The sequence below is a fragment of the Xiphophorus maculatus genome, chromosome 12, assembly GCF_002775205.1.
Source record: "Xiphophorus maculatus strain JP 163 A chromosome 12, X_maculatus-5.0-male, whole genome shotgun sequence".
In the NCBI taxonomy this organism is placed as follows: domain Eukaryota; kingdom Metazoa; phylum Chordata; class Actinopteri; order Cyprinodontiformes; family Poeciliidae; genus Xiphophorus; species Xiphophorus maculatus.
Window position 1 is genome coordinate 5,540,640 of NC_036454.1, and position 21,296 is coordinate 5,561,935.

At 36.5% G+C, this 21,296-nt stretch overlaps 1 protein-coding gene across 2 annotated transcripts in view; it reads right to left on the reverse strand.

The window, feature by feature from the left end:
• Positions 1–21,296, reverse strand: part of fras1 (Fraser extracellular matrix complex subunit 1) — a 266,684-nt gene that overhangs the window by 21,943 nt on the left and 223,445 nt on the right. For both annotated transcript variants that reach the window (XM_023343256.1, XM_023343255.1), the window contains 11 exons: positions 20,197–20,381; positions 18,881–19,034; positions 15,306–15,569; positions 14,715–14,903; positions 14,193–14,312; positions 12,404–12,583; positions 10,026–10,150; positions 7,985–8,125; positions 6,943–7,170; positions 2,177–2,290; positions 310–460 (listed from right to left, as the gene is read on the reverse strand). In XM_023343256.1, coding sequence (XP_023199024.1) covers positions 310–460; positions 2,177–2,290; positions 6,943–7,170; positions 7,985–8,125; positions 10,026–10,150; positions 12,404–12,583; positions 14,193–14,312; positions 14,715–14,903; positions 15,306–15,569; positions 18,881–19,034; positions 20,197–20,381 — 1,851 coding nt within the window. The remainder of the gene's footprint in view (positions 1–309; positions 461–2,176; positions 2,291–6,942; positions 7,171–7,984; positions 8,126–10,025; positions 10,151–12,403; positions 12,584–14,192; positions 14,313–14,714; positions 14,904–15,305; positions 15,570–18,880; positions 19,035–20,196; positions 20,382–21,296) is intronic.

The following is a 21,296-nucleotide window of genomic DNA, read 5'->3' on the forward strand; positions in this document are numbered from 1 at the left end:
ATTATTCAAAATGTCTTCGTTACGACAACTTGACATTAACCAAGAAATCATGATCTGACATAAATTTGTTATAAAAGTATTACTGATTACACTTTAAAAATTATGTAGCTTTATGTTATTAAAGCTAAAGTTTAATCAGTAATACAAAATACAATACAAAAAAACTATTTTTGCTTTATTTTGATTGTAAGAAAAGAACAGCTTTGAGTCTAACTGGAAGTAGAATGCAATACTCATAAATTAATCAAAGTGGAGACACAGAACATGTAATTTCTGGTAGATAAAAATGAAAACCAAACTTCTCTTTACCTTGTGTGAACGTGGTGACAGGGTTGCCAGGTTTGAGCTTGCTCTCCAGGAATCCGTGTTTGGGCTCTGCTGTGATTTCATACACCAGCTGACCGTCATCAGTGTCCGGGTCCATTGTCAGCAGCTCTTTCTTTGTGATTAAATTGGTGGCCTGGGGAACAAATAGACAGGAATGAATCAGTGGAAGATATTTGTGAAGACAAAATGGGAATGACACAAAGAATCAGTACTGAATACGTTGAAGAAAAGGATGTATGTACAGTCACAGCGCAAGACTGCACTGTTGAATGAAAACCATGCTAAAATTTGTTTTTCATTCAATTCTGCAGTCTTGCTGGAGAAGATTTTGACCAACCTGTGAAATCCTGAAGTGGAACAACATAGGGAATAAGTATTGAACACGTTGAAGAAAATAAAGAACAACCCATTAAAAGCCAAGAAAATAAATTGAAATCTGTCAGCATTTAGAAAGAGATCCTCCTCCTGCTGCAACATCACCTAGCTTAAATACCAAGTGATGGCCTGTAAAAAGGTTTCTCATCATTAAACATGCCAGTAAAAGCAAAGAGATTAAAAAAAAATTGTAAGCAGGTACAATTATATAAATGTACATCTTTGAAAAGCATTAGTAGAGCTTCCTGCACAACCAACAAGGATGCAGCAAGAGGTTTCTGGATGATAAGTCAAAAACAAAACGCTTCTTTTTTCTAGCAGCCGTTGTGCAGCACATACAGCAGTAAAATCGGCTCCTTTTCCAGACACCAAAAAACGTTAACCCAGTGCCCAAAAATGTCTTAGGTTGTTTTTAGAAGCAGTTGAGACCCACATGGACATACAAAAACAAGCAAAATGTGAATTTTGCATAATAGGTCTCCTTTAATTACATTACATTTTCCACACAACTTCAATTGTTGGCCAGTTTGCTTTGATTTCTTTGGTTTCTGTCAAAGTCTGTTGTCGGTGGCTCGATTAGAAATAGTTAAACTGAGAAAAACATTGAAGTTTAACACTTTTTTCAAACTGTATAAATAAATCATGATGAAAAATTTTGCAGAAATGTCTGAAAATGTCTTAAAGCTATGAAAAAAAATGCAAGCAGTGTTATTTCCCACATTAATGTAGGTTGGATATGGATATTTATAAATGCTGGGGGGACTGTGTGTACCTGACCTTTAATAAACACTTTCTGGATGAATGTTTTGACCTATGTATAAAAATATAACAGCAGAAAAGAGCAAAAAGTGATTTTAAAAACCTCTTTGAAGATCAGCGTTGTTATTCATGACCTCAGCTAAATGCTGCTATTTATTCACTAAATATGAGCTTCACACTTCAGCAGCAACATCCTGGTGTGTTTGTGTGAGCTGCAGCTGAAAAAACACCTCATAATGGCACAAATATGTGCTAACAGGATTTGCTTCCTGCTCAAAAACCGATGAGATGAAGCAGAGGTTTAGCATTTTCATAATTTGCCTAAGTGATAAAACACAGAGGACTTAATTAGCAGCAACACAAACAGCGCAGGCGAGGAATAATTTCACAAAATGACATTTCAACAGTGTTCAAACAAACAAAAAAATAATGCTGCATAATTGGCTTTACTTTGTGATGAGTTTTTAAAAAAAACACCTGGCGGTGAGGGAATTAAGTTTTGCTTTGCTCCATATTTATGAGTCGGTAAGTGAAAAAAAATAACTGTATTTAATTGGTGAGAAATTATTCACACAGAGCTGTGGTGTTGCTCTGTCAATGATTGTTAGAAACGTCCCTTCCTTATTAAAACATCTCAGTTTTTAAACATTTCAAGGGTGAAACTCACTCTTTGCATCAAAAGCTGTTTTAAAACTTTGTTTTTAATTTGTTGTACCTTGTTGTTCATGTATTCCAGCCACTGCAATCCCAAGTTGGTGACGATCCGCGGCGTTCCATCGTCAACCGGAAGAATGTCGATTTTAAACTTCTGAGGAGCAGCTGTCACGATCTGGAAAACAGAAAAACACTTTGAGATACTTTAAAGTATTTAACGATAAAAAGATATCAAGGTGCACAAAAGCAAAAAAAGCAGATAAGAAATGACCCTAATTAAGGTTAAAAGAGACGACCCCCTATAAATATTGCTATATGCTATAAATAAACCAGTTAAACAGACTTAGGGATTTATAAAGTCTAAGTTTCCTTCATGTGTACTAAAGGTGCAGAAAGCAGAGAATCAAAGAGTTGTAATCATAATTTCGTGATTAGTTCCTGAGCTGAGATGAATTTATACACCAGGATTAAGTAGCTAGATTAAAAAATGCACTGGACACAAAATGAAATGTAATGATTTTTGTTGTTTTTTTTTTGTGCACATTTTTGCACCAGTTTCAACTGCAAATATTTTAGTAAACTTCAATTAAGATAATTAACTAATAAGTAACTTTTTTTGCAAGAATTATGAGCTTGTTTTAAGTAAATAATTTCTTAATATTGATGAAAAAGTTCAACTGGCAGATAATTTCATTTATGGGAAAATGTCTTGTTATAAGTGAAACTAGAACTTTTTAAATCCATTTTAAGGACTTATTTACTTAAAACAACACTTCAACATATTTTTACTGTCCAAGAAATTACTCAAGTAAAAGTAAAAAAGTATTTGGCAAAAAGTCTACTCAAGTAACTGATTAAGTTATCAATCATTTAGTAAGTATTACATAAATCAGAAGGACCAAATATAAAGTTAAGTGGAAATTTTTGTATTTTAAGCGTAAAACAAAAACTGCAGGTGTGTGTCTGGTGAATTTCTGGTTAAAACATGTTTGTTTTTCATTCAGCGGGTCGAGAATCCAGAAATTTTACTCAAGTAAGAGCAGAGATGTTTCATAATAAAATTACTAAAGTAAAAGTAAAAAGTACAGAGTAGTAAAATACTCCTAAAACTACATTTTTCCAAAAAGGTTACTCAAGTAAATGTAACTGAGTAAATGTAACTAGTTACTACCCAATTCTGAGTAAAAGTAGCACTACTTCAACATGTCTTTACTCAAGTAAAAGTAAAACGTAGCCATCCTAGAAATTACTCAGGAGTAAAAACGTCTTTGTTAAAAAGGCGACCGAGTAACTGATCAAATTATCAATCATTTAATGTCTAAAAATTACATCCTCAAATCGATCAAAATGTGAAGTGGAAAATTTTATGACAATAATTCACATAAGTAACAAAAAATGTACAAAATCAGTTTATTTTAATAAAAATGTCTGTTTCTGGTGAATTTTTGGTTAAAACATGTTTGTTTTTCATTCAGTGGGTAAAAAGTACACAATTTTTACTCAATTAAGAGTAGAAATACCTCAAAATAAAATTACTCAAGTAAAAGTAGAAAGTACAGCTTAGTAAAAATACTCCTAAAAGTAAATGTTTCCAAACAAGTTACTCAAGTAAATGTAACTAGTTTCTGCCCAACTCTGCTGATATGTAGCGATCGGCAGATCTGGATAATCCTCACATAAATCACTTGTTATTCAGTTGTGTCTCAGAAGAACAAGAGACTTTACAGCCTGTCATCACGCCAACATTGACACATGCACTAAAGGATCCATCCATCCATCCACTTTATACATTATATTTAATAACAAGGCAACACCGGCGAGAGAGAATCCACCTCGAACATCAGCAGCAGTATCACCAGAAACCAAACAGAGGAGGCGTGTGGATGTGGAGGTGAGCGTCCCCCAGGTGATGGAGAGGTAATAAACAAAAGCCTGAGAGGTGTTTGTTTGTGTGTGATTGGATGAGGGTGGTATCAGTACCTGGTGGCTGTCATCCAGTTTAATCACACACAGACTATTAGTGATGACAGATGGAGCTGGGACGAGGAGAGGGAGGCCTAAACTGACAAGCAGAGGAGTCAATCCCTCCTAGGCCGGCTCATAACTACAACCATAAAGCCGACGCCAACATCGCAGCGACGGACGGCGATGTTTCCGTCAGAGGTGAGGAATGAAGCAACGGATGAGCGGTGGGAAGAACGGAAGACAAGCGTGTACAAAGTGCTAGTAGTGATGCCATGTCCGCTTATCGTAGACCCCCCGGCATGTTAACGTTTACGTCTGGAAACTTTGAGCATGCGCACAACGCTGGAGGGCAAAAAGACGATTCTTTTACATGCCATCCATAGCTGCCGCGGTAAAACAATCCCATTAACAAAATGAAACCTGGAGACGTAGGTACTAATAATTTAGTACAGTGTGGGGAAAATAACGCAGAAAAACCAATAAAGAACAACTCAAAACCACTTTTTTTTTTTTGCTCTCGTTGCCATAACAACTGACAACAACGCCACTATATGTTTCAGGATTCAACACACACACAAAAAAACACTTAAAACACAAAGAACAGAATGTTTTTAGGCTTGATGTTTATTTTGCGATTATTAATAATTGATCACTGTGGTACATTAGCGGCTGCTATTAGCTAAGCTAATAACAGCAGCAATCCCACGCTTGTATTATGGTCCTTTAAGCATAAGCTAATTTTCTGCACATGTCCCTAGATGAGCTTTTCTAAACAACATATGTAAAACCTATAAAGAAGTCAAATGGCAATACTAATTTAAAATAATAAAACATTCTGTTTCTGATCGCATTTAATTAGTATTATGAACAACCATGTAAAAAATTGGATTTGAGAATCAAAACCTGCTGTGAACTTAACTTAAGTTCAGTAGATAACTAAAGAATCTGTCTTGGGTCTCATAGACTTTTAAAATTTTAATAATTTAAAAAGTTTCTACGTTTCGTTATATGTTGATACATATGACAATAGTTCTGATAGAGGTGCTACCTTCTTTTCAAGTCATGAATGTATGATATGCTAAGAGGAGTTTGAAATTCTGTCAAAACTGTTAAAAATAACTCAGAGTGTTTAAAACACTTCCTGCTGAGACAATCAGCCACACGGGGAAACTGGCACCAATACAATGAGACGATTAACAACCTGTTTATGTTGCACTTATTCAAAACAAATCTGCATTCGGCTCCGTTTCCCTGAGGCGCCTCTCTACGTTTATCACACATAAATCGACTCTCATCTCGCTTCATGTTTTTAATCTGCTAGTGAATCACACAAGGAAAATTTCTCATTATGACCTAAATTGTCTCTTTTTTAAACATCCAGTTGTGAATCCTTATATAAAATTTACAGTCTGAAAAGTGGAAAAACATAAAAAGCACCCACTTGAAGAAATGGTAGAAAAATACACTCAAAGGAATCAGAAATTTAGATTGAATTTGTAAAATGTTTTGTTAAATGTATCTGATTTTTTTCTTTTTTTACTTTAAATTTGACAGCAAACATTTATCATCAAATGTGGTAATTTTGTGGTGAACCAAGCCAAAATAACCAGCAATGAATTGAGCCAAGTGGCTTCTAGCCAATCAAATCACGCTCCTTTAATCATGTGATTCAGGTGGTGTTGAGTCATACCAATGTTTTTCTGCTGGTGAAATTTTTCTGATGAATTTGAATAAATACATAATAATTTAGATAATATAACAGGATAAAAATTGAGTGGCATTAATTCAATATCTAGAAAATATCTGATTCTGATTGAACTATATTTCTTCAATATTAAATCTAAAAAACTGTTGAATTTTTTTCCATTTTCAAAATTAACAAATTCATTTGTTAATTCAGTAGTTTATTTTTTATTTTTTAGGTTTATTTTTTAGGTTTTTCTTCCAGTTTAAAAAAACATTTTGTGGAGAACAAACTTTATGGCACCAATTTACCTCCATTTTCTCTGCATTCCAAGATTCTTCCTTAGAGTCACAGTTTAGCAAAGCTGCTCCTCTCGGAAAACCCATAAAAAGTTCACAACTACACCAGAACCTTCAGAGCCACATAAAGACAGTTACAAAGTCGGCCTTCTATCACCTGAAGAACATTTCCAGGTTTAAAGGATTAATGAACCAGCAAGATCCAGAGAAACTCATCCATGCTTTTATCTTTAGTCACATTGATTACTGAAAGAGTGTCTTCACAGGTCTGCCTAAAACAAATCAGTCAGATCCAGAACGCTGCTGCTGCTGGTGTTCTGACTAAAATCAGGACGATAGAGAACATCACCTCAGTGTTAAAGTCCTTCCACTGAGAGAATAGCTTTAAAATACTGTTGTTAGTTTATAAATCACTGAACTACTTAAAGATCTGCTGCTGTTGTATCAACCTTCCAGACCTCTCATGTCTGCTGGTTCTGGTTCTGCTCTGCATCCACAGAACCAGAACCAAACATGGAGAAGCAGCATTCAGCTTCTATGCACCACAAAACTTCCAGAAAACTGAAAAACAGCCTAAACACTGACTTCCTTTAAATCTAGACTAAAAGCCCACCTGTTTAGAGTTGCTTTTGAAGCCTTATAAATGAAACATTAATCAACATTTTGATGTGAAATACCAGCTCTTGACAAAATGAAGTCAATTGTTGACTTTATATTTTTGTGTTTTCATGATGTGAAGCACTTTGAGCAGCCTTGTTGCAAATAAGCTTGATTGACTGAAACTACACAAGTCAACCAGCCTGCAGACACAAAAACCCACCTTTTCAATGATCCATCTCAAATAAAAACCCCACAAAGCTGCCACACAGAAACACACACCTCCTTGTCGGCCTCCTCCACCATGAAGAAGACGTTGGTGCCGTCGGCCACGGTGAAGGTGAAGCGGTCTTTGAGCGAGTTGGAGCCGTCGTGGTTGTAGCTGATGCGGTTCTGGTAGATGTCGTCCATGGTGAAGGTGCCGGTCTGCCGGTAGTGCTGGCCGTTGCTGCTGCGCTCGATGGTCCCGTGGCGGGGAGGCTGGACGACGGTGAAGACGACGAACTCCGCCTTGAGGAGAAAACAGACGTTAACGACTTCGTATTTTTGTTTTTCCCAGTAGAAAAATTACACCAGAATGTAGAAGGAACTACACCAATACCTGATTTGTTGATAGGTAAAAAATAAATAGTTTTGAATCTGTTTTTTCAGTTTCAGAATACATTTTTTAAAAAGCTGGAGTCTGTAACTTTTATGAAAACTATGTTTTCTACATCTTTGCTAAAGCTGTCACCATGTTGAGACAGAAAAGATCAATCTCTTCAAAACAACCAATCAGAGCCAGGGGGAAGGTTTTAGAGCTACCAATCAATCTCACCTACTCGTGCTAAATGTTCTAATAATTTGTGTTGTGTTTAACATTTTGTATTGTAACAAAATTTTGTTGATAATAATTTTAAAATGTAATGTTCAAATCTGGCCAAATTTGTTTTATTCTTGAAATTTTGTGGCACAAAATCCCTCCAAGGGCCACAAATGGGCCTCACTTTGGACACCTCTGATCTAAGCTAAATTAAACTAAACGTTCAAGCAACAGAGAGTTCATAACATTTTAATCCAAAACTATCTGCATCTGACCTAAAGTAGTCCTGAATTTTGTGAATGGGATTTAGTTTTAATCTGGCTTGGATAGATTTCATTAAAGGAGATTCACTGGTTAATCCCAAAGTCCTCCAGAGACACGAAAAGGCAGAATCAGATTACTGGCGAGACGTCAAATCTTTATGATTTGAAACACAAAATCCTCAGCTGACCCCAATAGAGTGTGAATAAAATAATCACATTAGCAGGGTGTGTAAATAGTGTTAAATGTTAATTATTTTACCTCTGTGTCTGCATCTGTGGCTTTCAGCTCAAACTCAGTGATGGTTTTCCTCACGCCCTCCTGGACTCTCATGCCAGGAACCTGCAGCAGTGGCAGCGAGTCGTCCACTGGCTTTATGGTGATGTAGAAAGTCTGAGCAACCTGCAGGAAAGCAACGGTTTACTAACAATGGATTGCTCCAAACCAAAACAAGCCAAAAACTCTACTCTAGCAAGAGTAGCAATACAACATATTTTTACTCAAGTAGAAGTAAAAAGTAGCTGCCTAAGAAATGAATAAGAGTAAAAACGTATTTGGTAAAAAGTCTACCGGATTTCAGACTGTTTTTTGTTGGCCAAAATTAGTTTGCATTTATATTAATTTAACTACTTTTACATTTTATTTGACAAACTAAACGTATTGTGTATATTTGTAAATGATTATATTTTTCATTCTAGTGACTGTTAAAAAATCTTGTTTTGACTTTACATATTTGGGCAAATAAAAAAAAGCACAAAATGTTTAATTAGTTTTTGATATTGTTATTGAGGTATTTAAATAAATATATTGTGATAATATTTTTTGCCAATATCGTCCAACCATAGATGGCATTTTCACACCCGATAGCCCGGTAGACGGATCGATTCGGGAGCAAAGTTGCAACATTTGTTACATTTTCAGCTGCTGCAGTTTAATTTGACTGCACGGCATCAAACAGATGAAACGTTTTGAAGAAACTGTTCCCCTCCTCGCCTGTGGGGGCGCTGAACCAAAAACCGAAAGGAAAGCCTTTGAAATAGACACTGAACAATGACACTAGCCAAAAATCTCCCACACACTGTTAGCTCTCAGGCGTAAAGGGCAAACGACCTTTCTCACGTTTTCTTTTCTCCTCGTGATTTCCATTAATTTGAATTAGAAAGGCAAATTTATGCATAAGGTGAAGCTAACGTGCTAATTTTTTACCCCTAAGCAGCTTCTGCGTAAGGTTTATTTGATACAGCTCAAGCAAATGACAGGATTAGTGAAACACTGACTGTTGTGTTCAGCATGAAAGAGCATTCAATGGAAGAAAATGAAAATGTTATAGTCGGTATGATGGAAAGGGACATTTCTGGCTAATAAAAGAAAGGATGAGTGCGTAGATCAGTGAATATACTGTAAAATAGAATTGGCGTTTCACAAATCAGGCATGTTGCACATTCACAAGGAAATAAACTTTTGCTAACAATGAATGCATTTGCTGAACAATCAGTCATAAAAAAATTGAAATTAAAAGCAAATTAGAAACATTATTTTGTAATAAAATATATATCCATACTTGAGACTGAAAGTCGCCTCAATTTAAGATTGATTTTGAATTTTTGAAAGTTAATGTGAAATGTTTTATTTCTCATCTGTTTTAACGTGTTAAAAATTTGTCTTTTATACTTCAAACTAAAAATAATGTGTGAATCACATTGCATTTTAAGAAATAAACAGTTTTTTATTTAAGAAAAAAACAATTGTTTTTACAATCTTTTTCTCTTCCAAATATTATTTTACCTACACTGTAAAAAAAAAAGACAACGTCTCTTAATTACGGTAAAATACTGTAATAGCTGTAATTAATAGCTGTAGTTGCCAGAATTTTATCATAAATTCTGGCAATATGGTAACAATATTTTACCATATTCAGTATTTAATAAAATATGGTAAAAAAATCTATATTTTTTTACGTAAAATACCGGCAGCTGTCAGTATTTTATCACAAATTAGAGATGTGTTTTTTTTTTACAGCATAGCTTCAGTAGCTAATAAATAAAGGACAAGTTTTTATTCGATTACTCAATTAATCATCGGAGTAATTGATAGATTAATCGATTAATAAAATAATTGTTTACAGCCCTATATGAGACAAAAGCAGAACTTTTTGTAAGGTGTGCATTTGTAACATTTGGTGAATAAAAAACAGACATTATGCCAGAAAAAAATCCTATAGTCAAACACGGTGGAGGCAGAGTGATGGTTTCAGAGTAAATAAGAAGGAATCTTTTCTCGTCAGCACCTTCCCCTCTTTTACCTCGTTTGTCCCGTCGGACACGGTGAAGGAGAACTGGTCAGCGTGTTTTTCTTCTTCACTGGTATGGACATACTGGATGCTGCGAGACGCCAGATCAGCCTGAGTGAAGGAGCTGATTCTGGTTCCTGGAGAAAAGAAACATTAAAACGTCATCAGCTGATTTATTAATTCATGAAAATTGTGTTTGTTTAGACTTACAAGTTTTTTTTTCCTTCAGATCTACTTATATATAAGCTGTTTTTGTGCAGAAATTAAACTTTTTAATAAAAATATTTTAAGATTTGTTTATGGTTGTGCAGATAAAGATAAAAGTTTTTTTCACAAAACTATTTTACAATTTAAAAAAAAAAGTATTTTGTAGCCAACAATTACAGAAAACTATGATTAAAGTCAAAATGTGAGAAAAAAGTCAGAACTCTGAGATTCTTCCTTTCTTTATTTCTTTCCTTTATTTAACCAGGCTAACTCCATCGAGACCCAGATCTCATTTTCAATGCAGACCTGGAGAGAAATCTGCAACAGTCAGATTAAAGTCAGAATTCTCAGATAAAAGTATGAACTCTGAGAAAAAAATTTTGAAATCTTGAAATTAAAGTCAAAATTATGAAGAAAAAAAGTCAGAATTGTTAGAAAAAAAGTCAGACTTTTAATTCCTTTTTTTCTGTTTCCCTAATCCTCTTCAGTAAAACTGTACATTTTCCTACAAATTCCAGAACATACTGATTGGGAGCAGCATGGAGACTCTGTTTACACACAAACCAGATCTGACATCTTTAGTTGATGAATTCGCCTTTTGACGTCTCTGGCTGTAGAACGGGTTCACTGACAGAGATCGTTCGGTTATCCTGACATTTCTCATGCACTGAGACGTCATTCCGCCGCAGCCGTCAGCTAGCTGTGCATGTTAGCATGAAAATGACAGATTGACTAGCAGCGATTATCCAGAGGAGCTCGGTGGCTCTGAGGTGAAGTGAAGCTCGGAAAACGGAGAGATCATCAGCATGCTGCGGCTGCATCCAGCCGTCTGAAGCATCCATTCAGCTCAGGCTGAGACCTGCAGCAGCACTGAGGCTGAATCTACTCTCTGTAAAGACAAATTCTTCTGTTGTGTTAACAACAAATACTTAGATTTTTCACTTGTAATTAGTAAAAACACACAGGGCTGCAGTTTCTCTTCAGTAAATGGATCAATAATTTTAAGATGATTTCAGATTTCAGAAACCTTCATATTAACCTGAAACTTCCACTACAAAATGTCAAGATAATTTAGTTTCAATGGCACCTTTGAACAATATTCACATAAAGGAAGAGGAAGATCTCACACTTTCTGTAAATTAGATTAATTGGATGAATCTGAAAGCAACTGTATGACAGCGTTACTCTGAAGAAACTTTAGAGTTTTAAAAGAAAAAAAATTGCTGGAAAAAAATACAACTCTGAAATTTCTGTGTGTTTTTAGAACTTTTCTGACAATCTCAAAATTTCTCAGTTTTTGGTAATAATTTACTCTTACCAAAGAGTAATTTATTGCCCTAATAATTTAGGACAATAATTTATTACTCTAAATTATTTTAAATTAATTTAGGACAAGAAATTATTAAAGTCCTAATACTCGACTGTACAACCCAGATTTTCCAAACTTGTAAAAAATAAAAAATAAAAAGATTTAAGCTTTCTTTTCTGAGATGTCTACAAACCTTTTAAAGCATGAAGTATATTTAAAACCATTTAAAGTAAAAAGAAAAATTAACTTGTAATATGGAAAAAATGTTTTGTTACAAGTAAAATTATCTGCCAGTGGAGCAAGTATTTCTGGTCTGGTTTCTCATTCAAATATCACATAAAATGAGAGAAAAATAAATTACAAATAAATTTTCAGCAAGATGTAGAAGCTTGTCTTAAGTAAATAAATCCTTAATATTGATTGAAAAAATATAATAGCTTTTATGGTGTCTGGAAAACGAGCTGTTTCAAACAACTTCTGATTGTTGGGTAATATTTGACGGGCACTGCGCCGTTGCCTAGCAACCAAAGCTGAGCTCCAGCTGACTAGCCATTGGCGACTGGAAAAGACGAGCATTTTGCTGTCGACTTACTATTTAGAAACCACTTGCTGCTGTTTTGCTGGTTGTGCAGGAGGCTCTACTTTTGCTTTTCAAAGATGCACGGTTGCATAACTATGCCTCTGTTAGCAGCTATTTTTACGTGTGAGAGTGAACGTTGGGTCGGGGGGCATGGCCAGCAGCAGCTTATTTGGATTTAAATTGACAAGACACAATAAAAGTAAAATAATCGAATTATCCAAGAAGTATTTTGTGAAAAAAATGTCATAAATATTTCTCTCCCAACCTGCTGTAGGAAGCATAACAGGCACCTACCTGGGTTGGTAACATGCTCCAGCTGCCCCAGACTCGTCTGCTTGGTGATCCGGTAGACGAGTTCGCCTGGTTCGCTGTCCTGGTCGCTGGCCGACAGCTGCAGCGTGGTCAGCTTCTTCACCGAGTTTTCATCCAGCACCAAGCCTTTGTTGGTCACCACAGAGGGAGGAAGATGATCCTCTGGAGAGGAAGACAAATATATGAAAAAACAACTCACTGGACAAAAGCAGTAACCGATCAAACTTTTCAAGCATTTTCAAACATTTGGGGATAAAAACAATACAAATGAACTGAAGAAGATAGTTTTAATTCACTGTTTTATTACTGTTTTTAATGATGCATTCTGATAATTTTCTACATTTCACAGCAGGGACAAGTTATACTAAAATATAATTTTTTTTTAGTTTGGAACCTGACTGGAACAAGAGCAAAACATTATTTTAACAAAAAATATAAAACGTAAGACTACTTTTATTTCTATTACACTAATCAATAAGTCATTGAGCTATTAGGAACAATAAATATTTATTATAGTGAAACAAGCCAAACAAAATATACTAAGAAAGTTACAAACAAAATATTGCACTTTTTTTCTTTTCTAGCATTTGGCAAATAAAAATAATTTTGGCAATTCTAACTAACATAAAAAAACCCTAAAGTTTAGTCTGATTTAACTTCAGGCAGAAATAAAAAAAGAACTTTGTGTCCCTTTATTTGGTGTATGAAAACATCTGGTTGCAACTGTTTCTACTTTTAGGTTTTTAATAAAACGTTAAATTGCATTTTATTACAAAACTGCATTTTGAATATTTACGAACCTTTAAAACACCTCATTAAAATTCAAGCATTTTCAAGGACCAGTTTGAACCCTGAACAGAGAAATTTAACAGGAGCAGGAGCAACAAAAGAGGATCCAACCCGTTATAAATGTGGAAAAAGGGTTAAAAGTTAAAACAGGTAAAGTGAAAAGGAGAGATGTGAACAGAAACCCTGCTGACATAAAAAATATAACAGAACAGCGCAGAAAGCTGGCAGAAAATAACAAATGGTGAGGCTGTTGAGCTGCGAGGAAGAGAAAATCTGTCAGGATCCACCGGAATCACAGCAGGTCTCACCCTCAGGAGGAAGAGCTGAAACTCGAGTTTGGAGACCGGGAAGACAGGGAAGATGAAATCTGAGATATACAAGTAACTACACCGTAAAAAAAGGTATTGTTAGTCTACTTTCAAATGCAAATATCTTCGTACACTTGAAATAAGACAAAACTAACTTACAAGTAACTTTTCAGCAGCTTGAATTATCAGAATCAGAATAAGTACTAGTTCCACTGGCAGACTATTTCATTATAACTAGTATTCTTTCATCAATATTAATTAATTAATTGTTTACTTAAAACAAGCTCCTATTTCTAGCTTGCAAAATTACTTTGCAAGATTTTGTGTTTTTGTAGTGTACTGCGTTGACTTCAATGCAATCCCCAAGTTGTTGTCAAACAATTGCAAACAAAAGAAAAGCCAAAGCATAACACAAAAATCAGTTAATACTCCTTTCAAATAGTGGCAATAAAATAATCTGTGGGAATTTGCGGGGTTAATTAAATGCATCAGTAGCTGAGAAGTTAAAAAGAAAAGTCCTCTGCGGACGTTTTGTATTCGGTTTGTGTCCCGTGTCGAGCGCAGGACAAAGGCATAAATCTGTAGTAATTGCCTTGTCTTCTCCAACAAATGAAAGAACAGTTCAGCCCTTTCTCTTTTTAGCTGCAGGTAGCGGCGAGCGGAGGAAACCTCACCGAGAACGCTGATGAAGAACGACTGGTCGATCAGTTTGGTGCCCTCGGGATCGACCAGGTTGAACTTGAAAGACAGGCTGCCTCCTTTCTCGCCTTTCTCATGGCTGTACCGCAGCAGGCCTGCAGGAAACCAGAAACAGAAAACACCCGTTGTCATGACAACTCAAAGCATGGTGCTAACTGCTGTGACTGCTACACAATATTAAATCGCATCTGATTACAGCAACTTCAGCTCGAGTGAGACGAATCAGGAGCGCTGGCTTTACCTGCATCCAACAGAAAGAACTTTATATTTGTTTTTCTGTGTTAACACGAATGAGTGGCATTAATTTTTAGATGCTTTTAGTTTGATAAGCCCGTTTTTTAACAACAAAACACTTATTTTTTCCAGCAGCCATTGTAATTAATTGCAAATTTAAAAATGTCACTAAAAAGCAGCATAAAACAGGCTACAGGTGAGGAAGCAGTGAACAGTAAAAGAAGACAAATCAGACATTAGAAAATAAAACTTAAATCTGGCACCTTTGTTGACGTCCTCCTGGGTGAAGCTCTGAACCGGACCTTTGACAGAAACCTTCTCCACATGGCTGCCGCGGCCCAGCTGCAGTTTCCCCACCGGTGGGTCTTTGGTCAGGATGTAACGCAGCTTCAGGTTGTCCGAGTCAATGTCTGAACCCTTCAGGTTCTGCTCTGAGATTTTAGACGAAGTTCCTGCAAAAAACAGAGCATTCGGTGATGTACTTTTAATTTTACTAATTGATTATACTCACGATTAATCGGATAAAAAATCGACACATTCTGTAGATTTTTCATTAGGTTGAAATATAATCAAAATCACAAAAAAACCCCACATGGATAAATTCCCCTTTTTAAAATAAAAAAATGAATATTTTATGGCATAAAATGCAAAACCATAGCATTCCTTCAGTGCATGCTTGATTATTTGTAGCAAAGAATGTTTCTGCAGCTAAAAAATACTTCTAACATGTAAAAAATGTAGTTTAGTTTTGTCTTGTTCATGTGTGCTACCATATTTACACTAAAAGCTAGACAAACAAAAGTTGTGTTTTTGCAGTGTAGTCCCAATGTGCGTCCAAATGTCTCCCAACTCACCCGCAGGAAGCTGCAGGCCTCTGTTGACGGTCATTCGAGGTCCTTCGCTCTTCCTGACGTCCATGGTGAACCGCAGCAGGCCCGTCTGGGTCTGCGTGCCGCCGGTGAGGGTGAAGCCCATTTCATCGGCTCCACCACTAACGGTTTCGGGCGTGTAGACCAGCAGCCGGTCCAGAACGTCCTGGTAGGTGAAGGTGGATCCCTGTATGAGGACGCGCCCGTTTTCCAGTGGCTGAGAGTAGAACTGCCGCCGGCGAAGTTTTCCTGAGGAAACAGAGGATTATCACAGTTAAAATGTGGAATAATTTCAGTACTGAACTTAGACAATGTCCAAAAACAAAAATGTTTAAATTATTACATAAAATATATGATTATTGCTTCTGATGTGGACCAAAATTTGAACTCTGCTCCACCTACAAATCTCAGTCTCAGTTCAGTTGAAGTGGTGTAGAAACAGCTTAATCTACGTTCTAGTGCAAATACCTCAATACTCTTGAAATAAGACAGAACTAACTTAGAATGATCTTTTTTAAAACAAATAATTCATTGATATTCAGAAAAAAAGTTGGAGTTCCACTTAGGCTTGGCACAACTCCATTTTGTGAAGAAGAAAGTTGCGCTCAGTGTTGACTTTACAGGGGTTTTTGTCAGTAGTAATTGGTGTAGCGCCCCCACAGGCGAGGAGGGGAACAGGTTTTTCTAAAGATTTGTGCCGTTTGACACCATACTACGGTGGCCGACAGGTGCAAATGCGCAGCAAAAGAGAAAACATGCAAACAAAAAAAAAAACACGCGCACAAATGAAATGCAGCAAACAAAAAGAGAGACGCAAACAAAAAAGAAGACACCCCCGAATGAAATGCAGCAAACAAAAAGTGAGACGCAAACAAAAAAGAAAACACCCCCGAATGAAATGCAGCAAACAAAAAGTGAGACGCAAACAAAAAAGAAAACACCCCCGAATGAAATGCAGCAAACAAAAAGTGAGACGCAAACACCCCCGAATGAAATGCAGCAAACAAAAAGTGTTGAAAACGGAAGTGCTCCAGACCACTAGGGGGAGTCAAAGAAAATAGTATTCATTTCTATGGGACCAGATGCAAGATTCAGAGAAAGAAATTTGAAAGAAAGTAAAGGTACGTATTACTATATTTCTTTTTTATACGTACCTTTACTTTCTTTCAAATTTCTTTCTCTGAATCTTGCATCTGGTCCCATAGAAATGAATACTATTTTCTTTGACTCCCCCTAGTGGTCTGGAGCACTTCCGTTTTCAACACTTTTTGTTTGCTGCATTTCATTCGGGGGTGTCTTCTTTTTTGTTTGCTGCATTTTATTTGCTTTTTGCTTGCCGCATTTAATTTGTGCGCGTGTTTTTTTTTTTGTTAGCATGTTTTCTCTTTTGCTGCGCATTTGCACCTGTCGGCCACCGTACCATACATTGTAACAAATGTTGCAATTTTATTCCCAAATCCAACCAAGACTCCCGGACTATCAAATGTGAAAAAACCTTTAGCTCATTAATTATTCTCACAGGCAAAATTTTTAATTCTCCGCATCATTCATAGAAAAGATTCCTCTCCAAGACGAGTCAGTAGGTGCACCCTTGCAGCCGGAGAGCGTTCCCCTCTGATAAATCCGTTTGTTTGAGTGGCTCGCTGGAGTGAGGACAATAAAGAGTTGGCCTGTTAAAAAGACAAACTGCCTGCGTTTCGTCATCTTGTATGAAATCACTCAGATTCCCGCTCGGTCCCATCAGTCGTACTCAGCGGCGGTTTTACAGCGCCGTCACACTCGACTTCACGGGCTGTTTTACGGTGTTTAAACTGCAGGCGGGGTGTTATTACAAAATGTTCACCCCGGGGTGCGTGGGTGTGTGTGGAGTTTAAGAGAGAGATGGAAGATGAACCCAGGAAGGCGGCAAATTGAGAATCTTTTTGGTGGAATAATCCAGGAGACCATCGCCATGTATAGACACTTGAGGATCGACAGGAAAAAAACAACAACTCGTCAGTTTCCCACCCAGTTCCAGGATTTTAGGCACTAAAGTTGGTCTAGATGATAAATTGCTGAATCTGTCATCTGTGTCTTGTCTTGTGAAGCAATTTCTTTGAGCCCACCAGGCTTTGGCATCGTGGAAAGAAAACTCATTTTTGGGCGGTGAAAGGAATCTATGGAGGTCAGCCGGTTTGAGGGTGTGTGAGGAATGGCTGCAGACGTCGCCGTGTTTGTCTTGTTTTAGGCGAACTGTGTGTCGGAAGTGAGAGTAATGTGTTTATCCCTCTGTGTGTGCGATCTACTCCATCACATTCAGAATAATTTACAGTACAAATACTTCAATATAACCGCTGAACTGGTTGTTCAAATGGGACAAACTATCCTACAAAACACAAATTATTCAAACAAAACACAAATTAAACAAAGAATCCTACAGTTTCAATAATGTACAAAATATAAGTAAAATGCAAATATTTTAGTAGACCTTAAATAAGATAAAAACTAACTTGCAAGAAATGTTTCAGCAAGATGAAGGAGTTTGTTTTAAGTCAATAATTCCTTAAACATGGCAGATTATTTCATATACAACCAGAGGTGGGCAGAGTACCCAAAAACTGTACTCAGGTTAAACAAAGTGACTCAAGTAAGAGTAAAAAACTCAAGTATCTTTTTACCAGATACTTTTACCAGTATCTGGTAAAAGTACCAGATACTTTTACCAGTATCTGGTAAAAAGCGGACTCAAGTACTAAGTTAAGTGGAAATTTTGGGGTTTTAAGGACAAAAGTGACAACAATTCATATCAGTAACAACAAACAACAAAATCAGGTAAAAGAAAATGTTTCCAAAACAGTTTCATTCAATAAATAACTTATGAAACTTAAACAAAAACTGCAGGTGTGTGTCTGTGTCTGGTGAATTTTTGGTTAAAACATGTTTGTTTTTCATTCGGTGGGTCGAGAATCCAGAAATGTTACTCAAGAGTAGAAATACTTCATGATAAAATTACTCAAGAAATAGTAAAGCGTAGTAAAAATACTCACAAAAGTAAATTTTTTCAAAAACGTTACTCAAGTAAATGTGACTAGTTACCAACCAACTCTGCTTATAACAAAACATTTTTTTATTTTATACGTGAAACAATCTGTGTTAATGAATTATTTATTTAAAACAAGCTCCTATATTTTGCTTTCATGTTGTTTTCTTTTTTTAAAGTCTATTAAGATATTTGCACTAGAAACGAGACAAAAATATTTTCTAAAACCTGTCAGAGCATTTTAAACCCTTTTACTGTTTTCTATGTTGAAATGAAGAAGCGTGTTAATAATCTATGGCACAGGTGTCAAACTCCAGTCCTCACGGGCCGCTGTCCTGCAGTTTTTAGATGTGCCACAGGTACAAAACACTGGAATGAAATGGCTTAATTACCTCCTCCTTGTGTAGATCAGCTCTCCCAGCCTTGCTAATGACCTAATTATTCTATTCAGGTGTGGTGCAGCAGAGGCACATCTAAAAGTTGCAGGATACCGGCCCTTGAGGACTGGAGTTTGATCTATGGTGTTTATGTCTGCACTCACCGTAGGTTGGGATCCTGACGACGGTGAAGATGAGTTCGTTTTCCGGCGTGTCGCCGTCGTAAACGCTGAGAGACGAGTTGGTGACGACGACGCCGGAGTTTTCCTCAACATGAACGCTGCTGACGGAAACCGTCAACTCAGAGACGGTTTTACTCTGCAGGAGGAGATCAGAGAGAAAATGAGGCGATAAAACCCGGTGAGACGGAGATGAATACACCAGAATCTGAATCAAAATTCAGATTCAACAATCAGTTTGAGGCTCTAGATGACCTACCTACCAGATTTTTCACCCTGATTATTTCTGCTTGATTTTAACTGAATTTTACAGGTTATATTTTGCTCTAAATATGAAAAAAAACTTTAAAATATTTCCAGATGCTCAAATTCTTTTTTTTTTACCTTGCAGAAACTGTTTATCGCTGCAAACATTCACACTGCAGACAGCCTCATCAATTCAACTGGAGTCTAGGAACAGGATTAACCGGCTGATTAGGAAGCAGATTAGGCTTCTGTCAAAGACGGCAGCGATAGTTAATTTAGATTAAGTGTTTCTCAGATTACATTAGATGCATTATAGATTACAATAACTTCCAACATTTCAAGGTGTGCAGGTTTGTAGATGACAGTAAGATCTATGATAAAGTCCTCCAGATGTTAATAAAACAAGTTGTACAGCGTTTTAAAAAGCTTAAAAGACCGGCTAACACTGCAAAACATAACATTTTACAAAGTACTTCTATGTAGTTTCTAGTGCAAATATCTTATAACACTTTAACTAAGACAAAAGGTAACTTGCAAGTAACTTTTCAGCAAGAATTAGGAGCTTGTTTTAAGCAAAGATATTTCTTAATGTTGATTTTAAAAAAATTTTAGTTCAATTGGCAGGTTACTAGGCAACGGGCGGAACTCCACTGGCATTGCTAGGTAACGGGCAGTGCCTGCTGATTTGTGAAGATAAATTCTGTAAATTTGTTCCAAAGACAAAAAACATAAACTTATTGCCAAAAAAACAGCTGGGTGGTCTTTAAGGGCTTGGGATGTTTTTAGAAGCAGCAGAAACTCAAACGGACGGATAAAAATTTAGAAAATTTTAATCTTGTATAAATAAAATCCTGATCTGCTTGAAAATCAAAGATAAAGAAGTGGGGACTGGTTTAAATACTTTTGCTTTTAAATAATTTTGGAGCAAGTTGATTAGAGAAAATATTTTTTTTCTCAAAAAAAAAACAACAACAAATATTTCTCACGTTGTTTATAACCAAAAACAAAATGTTACTGTATGTTTGTCTCAGTTGTTGCACTGTGGAAATTTTTACCTGGATGTCGATCTCCACAGTGAACGTCTCCGTCTGGCTGTATCCGTCGCTGATGTAGAAGCTGAAGACGTCCTGGCTGGCCTTTTGCTGGCTGTCCTGGACGTAGAAGACGTGATCAGAAACCAAATCCTCCACAGAGAAAGGAACATCTGGAGTCACAGCGCGCGAGCCGCCCACTGAGCCACCTGCAGCGGCACAAAGCAGAGGCGCAGCTGTCACAGCTGAACTGTAATAACGAGAACTGCTGGCCAGGAATCACTTCAACAATACGGTCACCGTGGTTACAGGAAGTCCTTATAAGGTCCATCAACACTGTAAAAACAAAAAATCTTACCCAGTATTTTTGGTCTAGCTTCTAGCACAAATATCTTAGTACACACAAATTAAGACAAAACTAACTTACAAGTAACTGTTCAGCAAGAAATAGGAGGTTGTTTTAATTTAATAATTTGTTTATATTGAGGAAAAAGGTCTTGTAGCTGCTGTCAAGACAACTGCATCTGGTTTATTGTTTTGATGTTTGGTTTAAGGTGGCAGTAGTTAAAGTTTATTTAATATTAAACATTAAGTTTAATATGTGTGGTAGTTTTAGTAAATTCGTGTTGATGCTCATTAAGTTCAGTTAAATGTACATTCAAATGTGGGGGGACCTTTTATTTTGTTCCGCGGACCATGTGTCGCCCGGGGAAGCATTAGCTAGCGCACTTAGAGCCACATGGGGCATTCAAGCTCAAGAAGCTGAAACTTTATTCCTCTGGAGTCAATGCGGCTAATGAGGTACGGTTTTGTTTATTTGTATCTTTTATTTATGTAAATATTCCATTTATTGTGAACTGATTTGGGTTTGTGTTACCTTTTGTTTTTAGTTCTGACGGCATTTTTGGGGACTTTGTAAGACGTGTCCACAATAAATGGCTGTAGAAACCAAGAACTGCGTTAAGCCTTGATTAAACTCAAGAGGAGTAACAGGTCTACTGCCATTGGCAGATTATTTCACTTATGACAAAATATGGTTCCCATGTTATGAATAAATGAATGGATGGATGGATGGATGGATGGATGGATGGATGGATGGATGGATGGATGATGAGTGGTTTAAC